Source organism: Piliocolobus tephrosceles, chromosome 3 (genome assembly GCF_002776525.5).
Source record: "Piliocolobus tephrosceles isolate RC106 chromosome 3, ASM277652v3, whole genome shotgun sequence".
Taxonomy (NCBI): Eukaryota; Metazoa; Chordata; class Mammalia; order Primates; family Cercopithecidae; genus Piliocolobus; species Piliocolobus tephrosceles.
Window position 1 is genome coordinate 126,305,045 of NC_045436.1, and position 23,630 is coordinate 126,328,674.

A 23,630-nucleotide genomic window follows, 5' to 3' on the forward strand; every position below is an offset into this window, starting at 1 on the left:
AATTGTTCCTCTGAGTTGCAACTTTACAACCTCAGTGTGGTGTGTAAAAAATAAATCAAATTCAGATTATTAAAATCATGCAATTATATTTAAGTTTCATGATTTGTGGTTGGTAAAACTACTTAAGATAGTCTGATATTTTTGACAGTTATATGTTAACTTTTAAAATTTTAATTGGAAATATCAGATTGATATTAAAGATATGATTTTATTTGTAAAATTAAAAACTCAGTTGGTGAGGAAACTATGAAAACACTGGTCATTCATTGATTTATAACTGGTTCAAGTGCTAGTTAGGTGTGTATGACTGTCTAGTCTGACAGTTGATGTGTTTGAGACAATCAAGTATATTAAATTTATAAATGATGTTTAAAAGGTATAAGGAAATTAAATTTTCTAAGCATATAAATGAAATTATTTAGGGAAATTTAATCGATTAAGCTTAAAAGCCAATTGAACATTCAGCAAAGAAAAAATGAAGTAATCACTCTTATTTTATATAAAATAACCAAATTTATGAAACAATAATTAGATTTATAAGTTGAGATAAAAGAGTAAAGAAAAATTAATTCTTGATTTATAACTTCATTTATCAATTTAAACTCAAGTCTTCCTCAGAAAAATTTAAGTGGCAACACTGAAAACATGACTTTTGTTTCTACTGAATCATGCAATCCTAAAAATACTAGCCTGGGTGACTTACACCTATAATCCCAGCACTTTGTGAGGCCAAGGCAGGTGGATCACCTGAGGCCGGGAGTTTGAGACCAGTCTGGCCAACATGGTGAAACACCATCTCTACAAAAACCTCAAAAATTATCTGGGCATGGTGGCACATGCCTGTGGTCCCAGCTGCTCGGAAGGCTGGAGGCTAAGATGGAAAGATGGCTTGAACCCAGAGGCAGAGGTTTCAGTGAGCTGAGATTGTACCACTGCACTCCAGCCTAGGCAACAGAGTGAGACTCTGTCTCAAAAAAACGAACAAACAAATAATACTAGTTTGCTAACTTGAATCAAACTCACTCATGACCTACACAACTCTAAGTCTTTTATTTGACAGGCTCATCTTAACATACAGGAGTTGTTAAAATTTCTATGTAATAATCTTTGAGCTGACTCTGTGCCCTGGGAAAAATGGTACACAGTTTACCTAAAAGCTTAAACTTTTTCTGGTAAGGTACTATGCTGCTATGTCTAGTGTTGGGCGAATGGGAGTGGAGCTTAGACCAGCTATGTTAATAGTGCTGTTGTAGTAGTCTTCACTGCCCTGAGTTTTCTTCAACTTCTCAGCACATAATAGGGTTGAGTCATAGTTATTTTTACTAAACATACCATATCATATGTAAATTGTCTCAGTTTGTGATAATTATTATACTAGTTAGAAGAATTATAAGAATTAGAATCATATCAATATATCACATTTCTATATACATGAAATACTACTTTCTTTGAATTTTGGGTGAACTGGAAAATTCTTTTCTTTACCTGCTGCATTTATTGAACTGAAAGCAATCTGAAGTCATTAATTACTATGCAAACTGAGACCTCAATTTCATCATTTTAATACAGTTTTAGTTTCTTCCATTTCTGTCAGAATCATTCCCATGTGAGACACAGTGAAAGACAAAAACGATGTGTTAAACACAGGATAGAAAGTAGCGCCAATCATAAGGGACAGTAACTGGTTACAGAATATCGTTAAGAATTACTTCATTTCAGTGAACAAATATTGTTTACCTGTGAGCCTGTGGAGTAGCGTCCAGGAGTTCGAGAACCAGATGTTTTCCCTGAACCAATGGAACTCTCTGTACTTTTGCCACTACAGCAATGTGTTCTCAGGCATTTCCCATACTCTTTTCGTACCTAGACAATTAAATATTAACTTCTGTTAGCAAGTAATTCATTGCAGGTAGGAACAAAAGTAGACAATGTATGTGAGTTTTATTTTTAGATAACATAATTGTTTCCTTGCCCTACAGATATAAGAAAGTCTGTTCAGCATGTATTTTACAATACAACATAATTATATGCATACTGTCAAGCTTGAAATTTTGCCTAACTCTGGAGCCTTTTAAAACACACACACACACACTCATACACACACACTCACACTCCTCCCATCACATCATAGTGGTACTTTCTCTTAGTTCCAAGAACATATACTTAAGCCCATCGAAGATACTATTTTTAGCTTCATAAATTTGATATAAAGTAGCCTATTGGTGCAAGGGAATTGTAGTTGTTGTTCTTTAGGTAGAAGCCTAGTTAGGAAGTTAAAGAGACTGGGATGGAGGAAGTAGGGTAAGAAGTGGGGGAGAGAGACAGAGAGAGAGATCAGAGAAAGTGAGAAAGCAGAGAAAGGATATTTAAAGACAGAAAATATGAGTATGTTGGGCTAATCATTTCTTCTAAATCTATATTTCTCTGAAGTTTATTTATTTTAAAAGAGATCAAATGTTCAAATTGAGAACAAAAATTAAAAAGATTGTAAATGTAGTCCTTCAAAATAGTTCTACTCAATAATCACAGAGAAATATAATTACTTTTCTTTAAAGCATTCTTGATTAAATAATTAATTATATTATAATAAAATTACAGGGAAAAGGAAAACTTTTAGCTGATGTTTTCAAGCAGAGAAATACATCAACTTTTGGTAAGAATTTTAATCATGTCTAAAATTTTTATTAATGCCTATTTAATTGAACAAGTCATATAAAAATAAACAGTAACTGCCTTAAATCATGTATCTACTATCAATAACAACAAAGGGACATCTTATTATATCGATTATATGTTCATGAATTTATATTATGAAACAACATCATATACATAAATTATTCTTAGGCCTTTATGTATTTGATTTCACATTAGTTCATTTTTTCCACAACTTATGATAATGTAATATTCAAATAAGATTTTATTTAAATCAAAATTTTGAACATGTGCTTTAAAAAGGGATGTTATTTAGAATCAAAAGCAAAAAAAGGTATGTAAATGATAAATTTAGTATTCAAAATGGGAACGTTTCATCTTATTATTATAAAATTCATTGTGTCAAAGACATAAGAGAATCAAAGACAGAACATATGCAGATTGGCTCAAAGAACTCACATTTATCGAGTGCTTATATTATGGGATAAGAACAATGATGGAGATAGGGTGAGGTGACTCAAAACATAGAAGAGGAGTGCCTGTGGGAAGTAGGTGTCGGGGGCCAAGGAGGGCTTCTTGGGGAAGAGGGCTTCTCAGAAAGTCTTCAAAAGAGCGGCTGGAATTAATTCACAGAGTGAAGTTGAAATAAAAGATAGGGGAGAAGAGGAGAAAAAGGCATTCTCACCACAAAGAATAGAATGAACAAAACAGGGTTATGATGTGCTGGTCTTTAAGGCCTTTCTCTGCTCTGGCATGGCAAAATTACTTATTTTTAATGTATTTAAAATGCTATTGATTTGTTTTGCAACCAGTCTCTTCTATGCTACATTTATCAATAATTAGAAATAGAGACAATCATTTTTGTTCAGTGTTTACAAGTTAGTCCATATTTTGTTTATTTTAAAAAAAGACACCAGTCTGCACCCAATTATGTGTGTTTCTAAGATGCATCTGCAGGGAGGGTGAAAAGAAGAAACTTCTACTTTTTAACTATTATGTGTCAGGAATTGTGCTAGGTACGTCCCTCAAAACGAGTCTGAAAAATAATTATTAACTTCATTTTATAGATTAGGAGATTGAAATGGGTTAAGTAATGAGAGTAAACAAGACTGAAAAGGTCAAGCGATGTGCCTTAGGAGAAAACTCTAAATTTCAGGAGTCCTGTATGATCAAAAAGCTCTCAGATGCCATATTTGGAACATAAACTCATTGACCAGCACAGGCATTGTATATCACTAATATCATTATTAAAGTAATCTATTAATTATCTCCTTCTTTGTGTCTGGAAAGAATGAGGACAAATGCTTTAATTAGACCTTGAGAAGGCTTAAAATAATCTCTAACCAAAAGTAAGCAGTATCAATGACAGCTTAGTAATTTCTACTGATTTATGAAACATATCTAGGAATCTAAACTTTGATCATAACTTCCCCCTGCAACATCTCATTGTTTTCCTAAGGTAAACAGCAAATGATATGTTTGTTTCTAGATGAGAAATGGTATTTGAATGAAGTGATATAAACCTAAACAAATATTTCAGTACAATGAGGAATAAAGGCAAAGAAGACAGAAGGAGAACCACTCTCCCTCCTGTTACAAAATCAGCAATATTGTTTAAGCCACAATAATTCATCATGGACTATCTGAATTTTCCAACAAAGATTAAATGTTCTGAACTGATAATATAAACAACCAGAAAATCAAGATATTTGGTGATGCCAAGTCTCGCATTAGCTACATTACTTACTGAATCATTATACTGACTTTATTTTGCTGTGATTTGATTTGAAATGATAAGCATATGTCTTCAAAAGAAGAAAAAAAATTACATGGACCATGTCCAGGAAACATTTTTTAGATTACAATAAAACAGTTATTTGATTATTCAATCATTTGCATATTCTAATCTACTATTTCACATGGCACTGCATCTTAGTTACCCTAGTCAGATGATATTCTATTTTGGTGTGATGCTGTTCTAGAACATAGAAGACAGGAAAGATAATGTATCTTACCAATAAAATATTTCTGATATTTCTCATATCAGAAATAAAATGATCATGGAAGCTCTGAGAATATATAAAATATTTGAATGTACGACAAAAGTAAAAGTGACCACTTTAATGTGGCCAGTGGAAATACTGTTTACACAATGCATATTCAGAAAAAGACTGATGACTCAAAAATTTTAATTTTACGAATAAGTTGAAGCAATCGACAAATAATTCAATAAGACAACAATTTTCAAATATGAAATACTTCATATTTATCTAATCAAAATATATAAGCAACTATACCAGCGATGGCATATTAGTGAAATTTAATCAGATGGCTTAAAAGAAAAAACACCTCCCAACCATTTCTTCAATTTCAAAGACAAGTATATGACTTTTTTTTATATAAAATAAAAACCAAAAATAATTATGTTTTCTGTATTTTCTGATGTTGGCCAATATTCTTGACACCAAATACAAATGCAACCAAAGTTTTAAAATTCAAAGCATGGAATGGATGAAAGAACAATATGTATTACTTGTTATTGTAAGTCATGAAAATAAACTTTCAAAATCAGGGCCTGGCAAGTTTTTCTATAAGGTCCAGAGAGTCAATATTTTAAGCTTTTTGAGTCAGGAGCCAAAACTAAGGATATGGTATATACTTATTTTAAACTTTATGTATTGAAAATGTAGTAACCATTCCTGGCTTCCTGGCTGTAAAAATAAAAGGCAGCTGGATGAATTTGGCTCATGAGCCATAGTTTCTGTAACTCCGTTTTAATGAATCACAAAACTGAACTTGATGACATATATATTTTAAAATTTAACTTATGTTAAATATATTAAAAACTCTAAAGTTGTTTTAGGGTTGTGAGATGTAAAATCTCTACCTGGGTATCAAATGCAATTCTTACTTATTCCAGTGATATGTTTATGTTAAGACAAGAAACACTAAAATAACATTTTTATTAATATTGGGAAAACAGAAAGAGGTGTTGGCTAATAAAAAATACTCAAAGCAAAACAATCTGTGTGTAAAGTACAAAAATTTCTTTTCTGCCTTGTAGAAAATTTCCAAATTAACTTTAAAATTTAAAAATTACTTCTTAATGAGTTAGTAAAAAAAAAATTAAATAAAATTTTAAAACTATGTTAGTCCAAATTTCCAGCTAATGTACAAAATAAAGATGACAGGCAAATAAATCTACTATACTTCAATATGTTATGACTGATTATAATGATCTAATACATTCCCTTTTTTTCATGGGCAAATGCTACATTTTCCCTTAATCTCCTGATTTTGCTCACATTTTTTGTATGTATTTCTCTTGAGCATCAGTTATGGCTATGGCTTTCTTCTATCCAAATCTAAACATCTTTCCCAAGTTTTAGTGTCTCTGACTTCTCTGAAGTCTTTTAGAATACCAACCACTGTCTTCTTCTTGACATTTTCTCCTATCTTTAATTCAGTGTATCATCTTGATTCTCGTTCTTCCTTCCAGCTCTATTCTCACTCGCCACTTACATGTCTCCTATTCTTTAAATACATTAAGTGTGGCAGACTGCCATCTATTCACCATACCCAATTTCTTCTCTTTCTGACTAAAAAAGCTATACTATGTTTTTCTGTCTCCCTTGCAGTTTAGGTGGTACCGTCGACAGAGTCCTATCTGATTAAAAAAAAAAAAAAAAAATTAGTAGAAGCCATGTGAGCCACTTTCAAATCTTTAGTAAAAAATCATCTGTCTCTCCCCCAGACTTCCTGTTGGATGTCAAAACCAAAGAGGACTACAAAATCATAGAGTGAGGTTTTTTGAATCTTCATCAGCCTATGTCCCTTCATGGGGCAACCCCATCCATTGGGCAATGAGTAAAACATAAACATATGTTGAGTCAGGCTTCTGTAATTTGGGAGGTATACATATTAATTATTTGGGAGGGTTCATCTATTTTATTTTATTTTTATTTTTTCTAAAGCATCCTGTTACAGCAGGATTCATCTATTTTAAAACAACTTCTTTTTAAGGAGAATTCTAATCAATTAGATTAGAAAGCATCCATTCTAATGTTACCTCTTTTCTTTTCTGTAACATGCATTTAGAAGCCTGCCTCATCATTACTACTCTATTCTGTATTTGTAATCATGTCAACACATTTTAGATATCCACTACCATCTAAATTTGAAAAAGAGTAGTGTTTTGTTTTATGTTTGTCCATTTTGTGACAAGTGGACACTCTTTTCAACTTCTTGTTTTGGTCCCACTGGTCTCTAAAACTAAAAATCCTAGAAAAGGGTATCTTTACTTCTTATTTCCTTTGTTTTCCAAAGAAAAACTATAAATCTTATTGTTTCTTCCCCACAAATTTTAAGACATAATGTTCTACCTCATTTTCAGAGTCATCTCTTTGAATATTTTATAATTATTTTTACCCCCTTCACGTCACACATGAGTAAACTGAGACATGGGGAGGTTAATTAACTTGCCAAAAGTCACATAAGTTTTTAAATAGAAGAACAGAGATTCAAACCCACATATATATATTTCCTATACTGTGATATATTTCCATATGTGTGTGTGTGTGCGTCTCATGCTTCCACAACATTTTTAGAAAATAATTACTTCCTAATACACAACTACAATTGGCCATCAATGGGAATATTAAAGACTATAAAGTCAAATCTATAAGAAAACAATTTTTGTTAATTTTTTAAATCTGAAAGTGTTTTTATTGTTTTTTACTATTGGACACTCTCACCAACTATTGTGCTTGTATTTTGTGTTAGTTTTGCTTTACTATTATAAAAGATGAGTATTTTCATTTCTTGTAGACAAACATATCAATAATAATATATTAGAAGATGTTATGGCTGCTTTGCTATCATGAAATGTACGCCATTTATATTTTAAAAAAAGAATTCTAGCTTACCTTCTTCTGTAGGACACAATGGAAAATAAATATAAACATTCCCTGTAGAGAATTGAAAATGGTGAAGAGATACGCCATGATGACTGTGCTTTCATTAATATACATGAGTCCAAAGGCCCAGGTCAATCCTAATAGGCAGAGAAGAGCTATTGCACCTATAACCCATGACCTGTAGAGAGAAGAGAAAATTAGGGGTTATTAAATAATTGGTCTTTAATTAACAACCATATCAGATCAACAATACGACACTGAAAAAAAAATGTTACAGTAACTTTTTTTGACAGAAAATGTAAGACAAGTGGTGTAAGTACTTTAAGGTTTTAATGAGACTACAAGTTTTCAAGCTTGAGGAGATATACATGAATGAAAATGTTATGAACACAGAAATTCATTTAAGCAAAAGCAGATTTGTACCATAAATTATTCATGTATTTGCAGCACATATGCAAATGGCATGAGGTGTAATTATGGTGAATGGCAAGAGGAAAGCAGGCTATAAAGCTATGTTAGTCTTCACTGGTCTCACAGGGGTAACATTTGCTTGATTGAGTTCCCTCTATTAGTGCTTCTTCTGATACATTTGTACCTCATTTTTTTCAAAATTTCCTCTTTTTCCACAAAAATTTTATTGTTTACTGACAAAAATATAACTCATATTAGGAGGAAATACATGGATTTGAAGTTAATGTATGAATTTAATGAGCCCTACTTGTCTAACCTATATTTATAAAGACTAAGAGTGAGGGATAGTAGATGGAAAAAAATAGTTCCACTCTAATGGAAACACTCTGTTTCTACTCTCCTTTAGCCTTTGGATCACTCTCTTCTATGCTACACTGTAGTAGATTTTAGAAATCAGTCATTTGGCAGATTCACTGAAAAAAATTTTGAAGGCTCAGAGAACCTTCATTTCTTTGAAGTGTCTGTAAACTCAAGGGAGAAGATGAAGCTGAGAATGAAGATGGAGTGGTATGAACGGAGTGGTATAGAAGGAAAGACAAGCTCTCACTCCCATTCCATTCTCTTAGTTTCCTCCAAGATGTCATTTGCAAGAGTATAAGCAGGTAACAAAGTTCATATATTTGTGGTTAAGTTATGTATTGAATATCAAGATAAAATGAATTCTTGCAACAGGTGGGACTCATAATTGAAATGAAATCCTTCTCAACTCCTAAGTATATGGGAGAACAGGACCAAATCAGTAGAGATCTCTATACACTAAAAAGCCCAACCTCTTTATTCCCAGCACATCTTCCTTGAAAAGAGTAAATTCATATTTCTTTTCAGCAGATTATTATCCTCCACTATAATGTCTCTGGAAGATATATTTACAGGGATGGAAACTTTGTAAAATGAAGGGGAAAGATCATATATGTTTATGATAATCTGAAACTTCAATTTGTTTTTTACAGAGAACTGCATCTTAAGAAAGATATGGTTCCAAAGTAGTTAATTATTAAAGTCTTATTAAAATTAATTATAAATATTCACTATCTTTCTCCCATAAGTATCAGTCACTATATTTCATGTTTAAATGCCCACTAAATTTAACATGTTTAACTGAAAACATCAACATTCTTGAATAAAGAATCTCTAAGGGAGTTTTGCTATTACATGTTACATGTTTCCTTATATGATTTAGAAAACATTTTAGGTGTTAATATTTTATTCTACAGCGGGATTCAGAAGTATACTAACTTTCAAGGGAAAGCTCTCAGCTTCTTATGGATGTTCGAAAAAGAAAAAATAAGAATTGCCATTAAATCAAGGCAATATTGCTATTTAGATTTAGAAGCAAAATAATGGGATCAAATACTGAAGTCAGGTATTAACCCCTGGAAAACACATGATGGGCCCAAGGGTTAAGTTGTAGAAAACTGCAATGAGCCCCGATTTCTTAAAAAAAAAAAAAAAAAAAAAAAAAGAAAGAAAGAAAGGAAGGAAGCAAAAGCATGAAGAAGTGAAATGGCACTGTAGAAAAATGAAAACAAAGGACTCTTCACCAGAAGAACAAACTGAAAGTCTACAGCAAGATTGCCCATAGGTTACCAATCTTAGTTTATTCTTGCAGGACTTGTAATTTTAAAATATACATGGGAAAAATGTCCAAATGTTAACATTTATGTTCACATTTATTAGATTAGTACAGACTTGTAGCTTTATTTCAGAAACTGAAATATATTCATACAGATTAGATCATTAATCAAGTGACAGGTGTCAAACTTGAAAGGGATAATTTTGCATATGTAAAAATTAATTTTGAAGAAGGCAATTTTTTCTTTATTTATATTTAGTGTAGCAATTCATTAATATCAATTGCAGTTGGGTAGTTTTATACCCGTAAGATCATTTTGAAGATATACCAGTAAATGACAGAATAATTTTAGATGAATGATGCCCAAACAAACAACAGAAAAGCGGACGTATGTGGTACAGAGGAACACATCACAATGAGAGGGAAGCTATTAAAAGAGAAACAAGTCTGTACCACAGGAAATTGCTATTGCTGTGGCACTGGATTCAGGTGATATCCAATTAACAGAGGTGAAGCAGAATTTTTTTTTTGGCAATACACCTGCAGCATATTTATTCTGCATGTAAGTTGTATGCCAGATTATTTTCCTGCACAGTTTGCTCTTCTGCCTCAAAGTGAATGACAGAAGCTCTAATGATTTTTCAGTACTGATCTGACAGCTGGTTCATGGGGCCACACTGATAAATGGAATTTATCAGCCATTCAGGTCATTCTTACTTGATGAAGGGTCTGTTATCCTCATAGCTAAAGAATGCATAGACATAAAGACAAGAACACCAACATTAGCATTTTATGACAAAGAATTTCATATGAAAAATATTCTCCTGGTCCCCAAAGGCTTCTGTCCCCCACCTCCCTAAAGGAAATCATAATCCTTTATATCTAGAAGGTAAATCCTAAAATGACCATGAGAACTTAAATAACAAGAAATAAAAGCAATTTTATAATACTGCAATATCCCTTCTAAGACTCAAAATTCCTTTTTTTTCATGTGCTCATATTACTTGTGACTTGAAAGAGACATTTATTTCTTAGAGATCACATTTCTCTAGAGAATGAGAAATTTTATGAGCAATCTTGAAAAGGCTTGGGGGCATGCTTAAAATGACAGATTTCATGTCACCTAAAGGTATTCCTATTCCGTATTATTAGTAGGTAAGATTACTTAATTATGGACAGTACGCTTCTAAGTAATTTTAACTTGGAGATGATTGACCTGAGTTAAATCTTAACGTTATAGCCTTTAGAAAATAATCTATCTTGAGTACTTTATAACTCTTTCTGTTTGTGTTCTGAGTAAGATAAACCTGAATAATCTTTTGTAGTAATAGGAACAAACATACAGCATCTGTTTATTTTCACTTACGTTTACTAATTTATTTAATATCATTTGGATAAAATAAGGTACTAATACTCAATTAGTGAAGATAAGGAATGTTTTGGATCAATTTTTATAAACATACTTTTTGCTTAGAGAATTGTGATAAGAAAAAGAAAGAAGAGAAACTGTTCCTTTCTCTTCTCTCTTGCCAGAGGCAAGATAGTTTCCTATATTATGCATACACAAATAAAGCTGCTAGAAAGGCTCCAACTGTGATGTATTTTGAATAAGGAGAATCACTGATGAAAATTCACTCTCCAGAATGATGAAATAGTAAAGAATGGTATTTGAAGCCAGTTTGCCGGAGGTTTACATCCTAGCTCATCCACTTACTAGCTACCTATTTGATCTTAGACAAAAATTGATTAACCTGTGGTTGTGTCCTTTTATACATATATAAGATGGTGATAATTATAATGCTAGTTTCTTGTGATAATGAAACAATTTATTATGAATAAAATGCTCAGAACCGTGTCTAAGACAAAATGTGTTCAATAAATATTATATATGTATATTATTATTAGACTACTCAAAGCTAGGATAAAATCACACCTAAAATACAAAATTTCTCACCCAGAGAATAAAACCCCAAATACATACATGTTGAGTTAGTAAATTTATTGAAGGATATTTCAAGAGTAATATGATGCCGTAAAATAGATGTGGCTGAAATAAGTTGGTAAACGGAGCGGAGAGTGACTAGAACTGTACGTCCAAGGGGGTGATCACTAGTCATGTCTGGCTATTTACATTTAAGTTCATTAAATGAAATTAAGTTTAAAATTCAGTTCCTCAGTTACATCAGTCACAACACAAGTACTCAAAACCTTCACATAGTAGCTACCATAATGGATATGTCCATCATCACTGAAAGTTCTATTGGTCAGTACTGGACGAGGACATTCAAAGAGAGTTTTAAGCCAAGAAATGGAAATCCAAGAGATATTTAAATAATGCCATGGATGTGTGAAAGATAAAGAGAGAAGAATTTGTAAGAATTGATGGTATTTAACAGCTGTAAAACAGGCCTAGAAAGAAAAATCCTGTACTTACATTACTATCAAAAATTTATAAAACATAATATGTGATATTTATTATACTATATGCATTTCCATTGCATCAGTATATTCCTTCTGTGATGTACTGTTCATGATTCGAATAATTCTACCTTAATTCATATAGTACAAGGTCAAGAAAAGAAAGTTACAGAGGTTGACACATAGGGATCTATGCAAAAATGCTCCAGGAAATGGATTAAGTTTTGTGTATATTTTAACTAACTTTCATTATGTATATTTTGGATACACAGCATGATGCTAAGGGATACATGTAGACAGTAAAACTGTTACTATATTGAAGCATATTAATGTATCCACCATCTCACATAGTTAACCAACTTTTTGTTTGTTTGTTTTTGTAGCAAGGCAGCCAAAATCTACTCATTTAGCATGGATCCCATACACAATGCAATTTTACTACTTATAGCCCTCATGTACATGTCTCTAGACTTGTACATCTTACATATCTGCTACTTTGTTTTCCTCTGACCTACATCTCCCCATTTCTTTCCCCTGTCCCTGTGTTTTGTTCTCTATCTCTGTACTATAAAAATGTTTTTAAAAATTAAAATACAAAGTTTGCAATATAACTGGTGAGGCTGCATATGTTTTGCTTTTAATATGAAATATGAAAAAGTAGAGATTTCAGGGTGCAATTCGGCAGTTTTTATCAATTGGTGGGGACCATTCAGTTGCTCCATTTAATAACAAAGACAGCAGCAACTCCAGCTTCACTTACAGCTTGCTATAGTTATGTGTAGAAGCAGTGTTCACAGGGATGTGGTCACAAGTGAATTATGACATTTCTGGGTCTTGTCAATTCAAGGATGGGAATGGGTCTCCTCTTTACCATTTGCTGCTGTCCTTTTACTAGGAGAAAGTGATGCAGAGCCTAAGGCATCAAAATGGAAGTTGTTTATTTATAAGGAGCTGAAATATTAGGTTTAGACTACCTACTACTAGACTCTCATAAAGCAGAGTTTAAGGCACAATATTTTAGAATTTTTTTTGCAGTGACTTGATTTGTGCAATAATTAACAAAGCACTTATTTTATCACAAAAATGAGATAATAATATTCAATGATTTAAAATCTAAAGATCACTAAAGATAACCTACAATATGTCAGTACCCTCCATAATTTTTGTCAAACATTCTACTGGTCTAGATGATCTAGTTTTATAGTTTCTCTCCACCAAATCCAAATTAAATTGATGGTAATGTCATCATGCTGTCTATTTTTTTTTTTTTAATTTGAAAAAGCAGATCCCCAGAACTAGTTTCTATAGCTGAATAATTTTTACTATGTTTTACCAATGATAATCCATTTAAACAAAATACCATTACAGGTTGTATGACTATAACAATTTTACTGGAGTATATTTAAGAATTTTGTAAAAATGTGGATGCAAAGGCCTAATACGTTCTTAGCAGATGTTAAAAGGATCTTACAGGTTACCTTATCATTTATAAGTAGTGACTTACAGATTTTTCAAGATCGAACTATTCCTCATAGAAAAAAAAAAACGGTAATATATACTAATGGATCTGTATGTTGAGTGGGCTTTTCCTCAATCAAAAATGAGGCTTCCAAACTGAGGAATAAGAAGATTCAGTTGCCCATATTCTAAAACGAGCCAGCAGTAACCTGAGATAAAGAACTTTCATAAGCTTTACTTAGAAGTGATCTAAGAGATACTGCTTTGGCATACTACAAGCCCAGGTGCTCCAAGTCCTTATAAATGCAAGGTGACAAATAAGGCCATTTTAGGAATGTAGTATTCACGGAGGAATATATTAAATAGTAGGAAGAAGAAACATCTTTTATTATACTAATCCCATAGCCACAAATCTTAGCGGGCAGTGAAGGAAGAATGTTTTACGTGGGTATGTTATTAAAGTTCTAAGTTGGTCAGACATATAATAACACGAATAGATTGTCAACATTATAATGTATATCTAAAATAGCAGTAAGTGATCTGCTACCCAGTAGTTTAAGGATATTTAAGATAGCATAGCTAGATTGATGATCAGAAAAAAAATCTAAACATTTCATCTTTTATTCTATTACATTAAAAATGCTCAAATGGTTATACTTATGATACAAATCTTGACAGCTTAATATTTCTTCCAAATGTACCTTATGTTGATGGGACTATACCATCCTGAAATTATATTATTATATTTGTTCTTTGTTCATCACTATAGGAAGAATGAAAGGAAAAGGCAGTCAGATTTTTTTTTTTTTTTGAGACAGAGTCTCATACAGTCTCCTGGGCTAAAGTGCAATGGTGCAATCTCGGCTCACTACAACCTCCGCCTCCCGGGTTCACACAATTCTCCTGCCTCAGCCTCCTGAGTAGCTGGGAATACAGGTGCATAGCACCACACCAGGCTAATTTTTTTGTATTTTTAGTAGACACAGGGTTTCACTATGTTAGACAGACTGGTCTCAAACTCCTGACCTTGTGATTTGCCGCCTTGGCCTCCCAAATTGCTAGGATTACAGGCATGAGCTACCATGCCCAGTCTGGCATTCAGAATTTAATTCAATGGTTCTGAGTAAAATATTAACAATTTTTATCTATGGCCATATAATAAATAAGCATTAAAGATATTAAAAATTCTTCAAAAACATGAAAGTCACATACATATAAAAATTATAAATGACAGAGATTATTATATTTCAACTACGCATTTTATTACCATTTAAGTATTCCTACCAAAAGCTATATTCCTATGTTTTGTTCATAGGAAATTTATTACGAAAATGAAATGAACCAAATAAATGAAATAAATGGTTTAGAATACATCACAAACATTTTAGAATATATAATAAACACTTTATCCCTATGACTCAAGGATCTCATAACAATGTTGCAAATTTGAAAGTAAAACACCAATATTAAACTTTAAATAATAGATTGTGTGCTGCTTATGAATCAGGTAAGTCTGAAATTAGGAAAAACTGAGTATAATAAATTAAGACCAATAAATATCAAATCAATGTCAGACAAAATTTTGCTTTCTCTACAACTCAATGCTATACAAATTATGTTTCCTCTACAACTCAATGTTATATAAGTTTCTTTAACTCAACATATTAATACTATCAAAGAATTAATTTATATGTGAGAGAAGGGTATCAACAAGGAGAATGAATAATGAAGTATTAAATTGTACTTCGTTTATATAATTAAATGCTTATAAGAATTTAGTATCCCTGTCTATCAGATTTACAAAAATGAATTGGTAGGTTGCATACAAATAAGATATGGGCATACCTCAGAGATAATGCAGCTCAGTTCCAGACCATCACAATAAAGTGAGTCACAAATTTGGGGATTTTCCAGTGATTATAAAAGTTATGTTCACATTATATTGTAGTCTATTAAGCATTAAATAGAGTAAAACACTATATGTACCCTAATTTAAAAATATTTTATTGTTAAAAAAAAGTTACCAAATCTGAGGCTTCAGCGAGTTCTAATATTTTTGCTGATGGAGAGTCTTGCCTGGATGTTAAAACTGCTGGATGATGAGTTGCTAAGGGTTATGGGAGCTATGGAAATTTCTTAAAATAAGACCATAGTGAAGTTTGCCACATCAATTCACTCTTCCTTTCATGAAAGATTTCTCTGTAGTATGTCATGCTGTTTGATAGCATTTTACTCACAATAGAACTTCTTTCAAAATTGGAGTCAATCCTCTCAAACCTTGTTGCTGCTTTATCAACTAAATATGTAATATTCTAAATCCTTTCTTGTCATTTCAACAATATGCATAGCATCTTTACCAGGAGTAGATTCTGTCTCAAGAAACAACTTTCTTTGCTCAACCCTGTAAGAAGCAACTCTTCACATAATTAAAATTTGATGATGAGATTGCAGAAATTTAGTCACATCTTCAGGATCCACTTCTAATTCTAGTTATCTTGCTATTTCCACGACATCTGCAGTCATTTCCTCCACTAAAGTCTTGAACTCCTCATTCATCCATAAGGGTTGGACTCAAATTCTTCCAAAATTCTATTGAAGTTAACATTTTTACTCCTCCCATAAATCACAAATGTTCTTAATGGCATCTAGAATAGTGAATACTTCTCAGAAGGTTTTCAATTTATTTTGTCCAGATTCATCAGAGGGAGCATTATCTATGGCAACTAGAGCCTTAAAAAACTTATTTCTTGAGTAATAAGACTTTAAAGTAGAAATTACTCATTGATCCATGGGCTGCAGAATGGATGTTGTGTTAGCAGATAAAAAATATTAATCTCCTTGTATATCTCTATCAGAGCTCTTGGGTGACAAGGTGCCTTGTCAGGGAGCAGTAATATTTTGAAAGATTTTTTTTTTTTTTTTTTTTTTTTTCTGAGCAGTAGGTCTCAACAGTGGGCTTAAAGTATTCAATAAACCGTACTGTAAACAGGTGTGCCTTTCATCCAGGCTTTGTTGTTCCATTTATAGAGCACAGGCAGGGTAGATGTAATATAATTCTTAGGGATTTTCAGAATGATAAGTAAGCACTGGCTTCAATTTACATTCACCAGCTGCATTAGCTCCTAACAAGAGAGTCAGTCTATTATTTGAAGATTAGAAACCTTGAAGCCAGACATTGACTTCTTCTCTCTAGCTAATAAAGTTCCAGATGGCATCTTGATCCAATAGAAGGCTGTTTTGCCTACATGGAAAATCTGTTTTTTTTTTTTTTTTTTTTGAGGCGGAGTCTTGCTCTGTCGCCCGGGCTGGAGTGCAGTGCCTGGATCTCAGCTCACCGCAAGCTCCACCTCCCGGGTTTATGCCATTCTCCTGCCTCAGCCTCCGGAGTAGCTGGGACTACAGGCGCCCGCCTCTTCGCCCGGCTAGTTTTTTGTATGTTTTAGTAGAGACGGGGTTTCACCGTGTTAGCCAGGATGGTCTCGATCTCCTGACCTCGTGATCCGCCCGTCTGGGCCTCCCAAAGTGCTGGGATTACAGGCTTGAGCCACCGCGCCCGGCTCCGGAAAATCTGTTGTTTAGTGTAGCTGCCTTCATCAATGATCTTAGCTCTATCTTCTGGATAATTTGCTGCAACTTCTACATCAGCACTCGCTGCTTCACCTTGCAGACCCATGTTATGGAGCTAGCTTCTTTCCTTAAATCTCATGAACCAGCCTCTGCTACCTTCAAAAAAACTTTTCTTCTACAGCTTTCTCACTTCACAGAACTGAAGAGAATTAGGGCCTTGCTCTGGATTAGGCTTTGGCTTTAGAGATTGTTGACACTGGTTTGATCTTCTAACAAGACCACTAAAACTTTCTCAGCAATAAGGCTGTTTTGCTTTCTTATTATTCATGTGTTCACTACATGAGTACTTTTAATTTCCTTTAAGAACTTTTGCATTCACAATTTAGCTAACTGGTATAAGAGGATTAGCTTTCAGCCTGTCTCAGCTTTCGACATGCCTTTCTCACTAAGCTTAACAGTTTCTAGCTTTTGATTTAAAGTGAGAGACACTTCCTTTCACTTGAACTCTTATAAGCCTTTGTAGGGTTATTAATTGGCCTAATTTCAATATTTTTGTGTCTCAGGGAAGAGGGGAATCCAAGGAGAGGAAAGGGAGAGAGAGAGAAGAATGGCTAGTTGGTGGAACAGTCAGAACACACACATTTATTGACTAAGTTTGCTGTCTTATATGGGTGTGGTTCATGGTGCCCTAAAATAATTGCAATAGTAACATCAAAGATCAGTAACCATAGATAACCCTAAAAGATATAATAATAATGAAAAAGTTTTGATATATTGTGAGAGTTATCAAAACGTGAAATAGATCCATGAGGTAAGCACATGCTGTTGGGAAAATGGCACTGATGGACTTGCTTGAAATAGAGTTGCTACAAACTTTCAATTTGTAAAAAATGCAATGTCTGGGAAGTATTATTACCAAAAAGAGAAGCACAATAAAATGAGGTATGCCTGTATACAATTTTTGAGTCTTATGTTTGAATAAAATAATAATATCATTCTATGATTATTAATTAATATTAAAGTATGAAAAGCTGTATGCCGGTGACTGAAAACATGGATGTGCAAACCAACCTGTCTGAATTTGAATGACAGCCAAGCATTTTAATAATTCTGCAATATTTCACTAATCGCGCCTCATAGCCCTCTTCTGTGAAATGGGGATAGACACTGAAGTTCCTTCATAGGACCATTGTGCGTATCAAATAAAAGGTCTTGGTAGTTTTATTTATTACAAAAAACTATGCAAACATACAAAATTTTTATGTGCAAAAGTACTATACAAATACTTGCTATTGTAACTGCTGTTGTGTATGGACCTTCTGACCTCAATAAAGGGGTTGTAGGAAAAAATACATACACGATTCTATATTAGGTTTTTTTATTAAGTATTTTGGAAATTATATATTAAGTGTAAATACAAAGAAGATGAGGGAGTCACTGCCTCTTTCTAAATTGATCTTCAATACATACATTTAAAGGGCCTCAGTTTATATAAAGTAGCATTTTCTTTTAGATTATTAGTTTAAATTTAGTAAATGCTATTCATTTTCATATTCTGAGTTGAAATAGAAGTATTTCCAAAATTCCTAATGAACATTAAAAGAGATAACCACAGTTCTTTGGTTTACATGAGAACTCTAATTCATGAATATATTATATCCTTAGTGTTGAAAAGTCCATTATACAATGGCAATGTTCTGCTAAGTGCAATCATTTGACTATAAAGAATAAAAGCCATAACATCACATGTGAAATGTTCCTGAAGATTCAATCAGAGATTTAAGTTCCAGAATTAGATTGTTTAATGTTTTTTTCTTATGACTTTTCTAAACTTTGAAATTTGAATAGGAAAAATGAAATAAATGAGAAGATACCTACATATACACATTTATATTTATTTCCAACAGTTTTTATTTTGAAATCAATGGAAACTTACTTCAGTCAGTAACACTTCAAGATCCATAAAATATTTTTAGCAAGTTGACATATCTTACTTATTGATATTTATGATTAAAATTTACAATGCTTCCTGGTTCACTTTTGGAGGTCCTGTGTTTTCTACACTTACATTGAGCCTTAGAATTCATGAATTCCTTAGAACCTGTAACTGTGGGCCTGATAAAATATGGTAATTGGAATGTAAGGAGATGAAGTAGTTTAAGGACTATATTACCTACTCTCAGGATTTATTTTTTCCACTTAGAGAATATACAAACTTTTAATTTAAGTAAAATAAGTCAAGAAATTAATAACCTTTTGTAATCCTTGCCAAACATGCTCTGACTAGGTGAAATTCTGTTATATTCTTTCTCATACTGTATTTTCACCTCTCTTTTCACCAACTTCCAACAGAAACATTCATTGAATAAACAACGGATTATAAACTGCTTGGGAGAATAACTAAAACACAAGGAAAGCACAACTGAGAATTTCAAATACATCTGTACTAACTAAAGATTCCAGCAAATGGAACCATTGAAGGCACTGCAACACAGTTGGAAGCAGGCAAGGTTTATTTAATTTTGGAAGTATCTTATCCTATTTATAAGCCTCAGTTTTCTCACCTCCACAATCAATAAGATAATCTCACTGGGATCTTTTTAGAGTTGAGTGGACTCAAGAAAAGAATATTCGATGGTCCTTAAAAGGTTACAAATTAGTAAAAGCTTTTGAAGTATACTCTGAATCATTGAATTTATCATTTATATGGAACAGTGAATGTCCATTGTAATTTTTCTTGTAAAGATTTTGAAAAAATCACACTCCACATCTACTGCACAAGAGCTATTACTTTGTCAGTGAGCAGACCTGATTAATTACTTAAGAGTTCTATCTCAATTCTGCTTTTAACACAGAAGTCCAGTGAGATATAATTATTCCTAATTCAAATTGTTAAAAGAAATTGAAAGATAATCTTCTTAAAAAGATGTCAATGAGAAAAACATTAATAAATATTATGGAATAATTAAACAAAATAATAAATCAAATTTTATAAATACATAAAAAGCTACAAGTCACAAAATTTAAAAAAATTAAATCAAACATATTCTAAGCCAAATGGCAACTTCAAAAATGTACTAAGAATTAACATTAATTGGAATTTACTCTCTGATGATAATAAAGTTAGATACCAATAACTAATAAAATGTATATATGCATATGACTACATGAAAATTATCCATTTGCTACTGTCACTAAGAAAGCCTCAAGCCCCACACCACTTTGCAAATAAGTTCTACCTAAAACTCAACAAATAATTCTTCTTCTAATCTAGGTTAAGCCTAAATGAAAAAAGAAAAACTCTTTATATGTATATAAAGGATTTGAAAGTTCAAATTTAGAAAAGGAAATGTAAAATGGCTTGGGCTTATAAAACCAGAATTTATAATTATCTGTGAATAGTCAGAGATAAATAATAGAACTATTTTGATTACAAATCCAAAGTAATGTTAATGTTGGTTACAGAATCACTTTCCTGTTCCCCTGATGAGTCCAGGTGTTAAATTGTACATATCCCCACTGCTATGCAAATTCCTTCATCTTCTTCTCCTCAGTGTTTCCATACCCCAGCTGCATCACACACATGAGGCACATCTTCCCTTTCATAGAGTATGTCAGGATGATATCTCCTTTTGGCTTACATCAGCCACCTTCTGTTTACAAATACCATACCTACCGCCCCCAGTGTCTGAACTCTTCCAAGTCTTCTGCATCCACAGACAGCCTCCCTCAGCCCCAGTTCCAGCAGGACAGGCCTTCCTCTAAAGGAAAGCTGGGGCAGTGAGGCCACACCAGTCAGCATTCTGTCCTTCCTACACCAATCCCAGCTGGGGTCCTACTTGTCTGGCACTTTCACACTCAAGAAAGTATACTGTTCTCTCTCTCATTTCCTGCCAGTATTCTGCCTTTTCCTGACATCTATGCCAACAAAATACCTGGTCATTCCTAGGTCTTGTCTTGCACAGCCCTTCATTGATAATTGAGTGAGTGCAATCACCACTGCAGTGCTGAAAAGCTCTTGGTCTTTTCCCCTCTAAATCTGTATCTACTGCAGTGAAACTGAGTCTCTTCTGGTAACCAGGAGTCTTATATCAGAGACTCCTCTCCTGACACCCTCAGTCCCCTAATTGATTTACTCAATAAATATCTGTTATCCTGAAATGCCTACTGCTCTGCAAACTCTTGTAAGAACACAACACAAAACTCCTGAGAGCTCTGTCTTTTCCTCTGCTTTTAATATGCCTATGCTCCATCACAGGGAGCCAAGGAAGCACCTGCTGGCCTTTGGGATGCCTCTTGGTATCTAGCACCTACCAAGTTAAAGTGTGTTATCCATAACTAGTTATATTTTATGACATCCATGCAGTACATGTTGCAGCACTGCTCAATTTGCAAACAGTGAAATTTTTCAGGAATCTACATTCTCTTGAATTTGATCTTAAGTGCTGTACTCCAGCCTGGGCGACAGAGTGAGTCTCCATCTCAAAACAACGACAACAACAAAAACAAAGTTCTACTTTTAGTATGTCCACATTAAATGCTCAAAAAAGGGTTACTTAGAGAAAACATGGACGATTACTTTAAGAAAGGAACCATGCTTTCTTCTCCAGCACAGCCAGTGGGTGGAAGGCCTGCTTCCGTCCTCCTTTCCATTCTTTCAAGAATGTATTTTTTGTCCTCTTAAACTGTCTTTACCAGGACAAAAAATATCCTTACCACAGAACAAAAAATACATTATACTAACATTTTACTTCAGAACTTAGTTAAAAGCCTTAAATAAGCTATTCAATAACAAAATGTAATGGTGCATAAACATCATAATCAATTAAGATTTATTCCAGACAGTAAAAAGAGTTAAATCAATCCATCATGTCACTTACTTCATAGTCTAATAGACAGTCTCAAAAAAAAAAAAACAACAAACGCCCAATAAAATTTAAAAAATATATATTTGATGAACTTTTGTATTTTTCAAGAAAATACAAAACAATTTAGAAAACTAGTATATAGTAGTTTCCTTAACTTGGTGGAATCATTCTTTTTTTTAATCCATAGCAAATATTATATTTAATGGGGAAACTTCAAAATGTGTATTTTTAAACCTCAGGACCCAAGCAAGGATGTAGGTTATCCTGGGACCTGCTCAATTACAATCCAAATCAAATACCAAAATAAATAAATAACTAGTATAAAGCTGAGAAGTATAGGGATAATTTTTAACTTATTATTTAAATATGACATGATAATCTCCATAGAAAATTCAAATGAGTGAACAGAAAAGGTGTTGTAACTATTTAATAACGTTCAATAAGTTTGTCAGATATAAGATCAACATGCAAAAATCAATATCATTTTATTTGGCAATAATAAAGCAAAAAAAACGGAAATTAGGTATCATACCTAATAGCAACAAAACAAAAAGAATCTGTACAGAAATCAACACAGCAAAGAATGAATGGACATTAATGGAGAAAAATCTTAAAAACCTATAAAAGGATATAACGGAAGGCCTCAATAAGAGATAGACATGTGTATGAATGGTATGACTTAACCTCATAAAGATACCAGTCCTTACAACATAATCCATATATTTAATGTAATTCGAATTGAAAATATTGAAATTGTAACAACAGATTCTGAAATTTAGAAGGAAAAAAAAATTCTGAGGAACTAAAACAGTTTTGCAAGAGATGCTCAAAAGGGGAGGACTCGCCCTACCAGATATTAAGCAAGTTCTAGTAATGATGTAGTAATGATAGAAAAACACAAAGTATGTCCATGGAACAGAAGAGAAAGCACAGAAACAGATTTAATGTAGGATAGTGTGGTAGCACAATGTTCAGAAAAAGGATGGATTATTTAGCAAATGGTGTTGGAAACTTAGCTTATTACATAAAGAAACGGAAAATGTCCTTCAAAGAGATTAAAGATTGTAACATGAATTGTAAAACTGTGAGACAAACAAAATATAGAATAGAAAATAAAAGGCCGGGCGCGGTGGCATATGCCTGTAATCCCAGCACTTTGGGAGGCTGAGGGGGCAGATCATGAGGTCAAGAGATGAAGACCATCCTGGTCAACATGGTGAAACTTCATCTATACTAAAAACACAAAAATTAGCTGGGCATGGTGGCATGCACCTGTAGTCCCAGCTACTTGGGAGGCTGAGGCAGGAGAATCGCTTGAATCTGAGAGGCAGAGGTTGCAGTGAGCCGAGATCATGTCACTGCACTGCAGCCTGGTGAGAGAGCAAGACAAGAAAGAAAGAAAGAAGGAAGGAAGGAAGGAAGGAAGGAAGGAAGGAAGGAAGGAAGGAAGGAAGGAAGGAAAGAAAGAAAGAAAGAAAAGAGAGAGAGAAAGAGAAAGAAAGAAAGAAAAGAGAGAGAAAGAGAAAGAAAGAAAGAGAGAAAGAGAAAGAAAGAGAGAGGGAAAGAAAGAGAGAAAAGAGAGAGAGAAAGAGAGAAAGAGAAAGAGAGAAGGAAGGAAGGAGAAAGAAAGAAAGAAAAGAAAGAAAGAAAGGAAGGAAGGGAAAGAAAGAGAAAGAAGAAAGAAAGAAAGAAAGAAAGAAAGAAAGA

General features: G+C 33.1%; 1 protein-coding gene across 7 annotated transcripts in view; it reads right to left on the minus strand.

The window, feature by feature from the left end:
- The window catches only part of ADGRL3 (adhesion G protein-coupled receptor L3), a 902,055-nt gene that overhangs the window by 39,035 nt on the left and 839,390 nt on the right, over positions 1–23,630 (minus strand). For 4 of the 7 annotated variants that reach the window (XM_031935344.1, XM_031935342.1, XM_031935341.1 and 1 more), the window contains 2 exons: positions 7,578–7,746; positions 1,738–1,863 (listed from right to left, as the gene is read on the minus strand). In XM_031935344.1, coding sequence (XP_031791204.1) covers positions 1,738–1,863; positions 7,578–7,746 — 295 coding nt within the window. Of the gene's footprint in view, positions 1–1,737; positions 1,864–7,577; positions 7,747–10,329; positions 10,357–23,630 lie in introns of all 7 variants that reach the window. The other 3 variants (XM_026447685.2, XM_026447686.2, XM_026447684.2) reach the window with 1 other exon arrangement.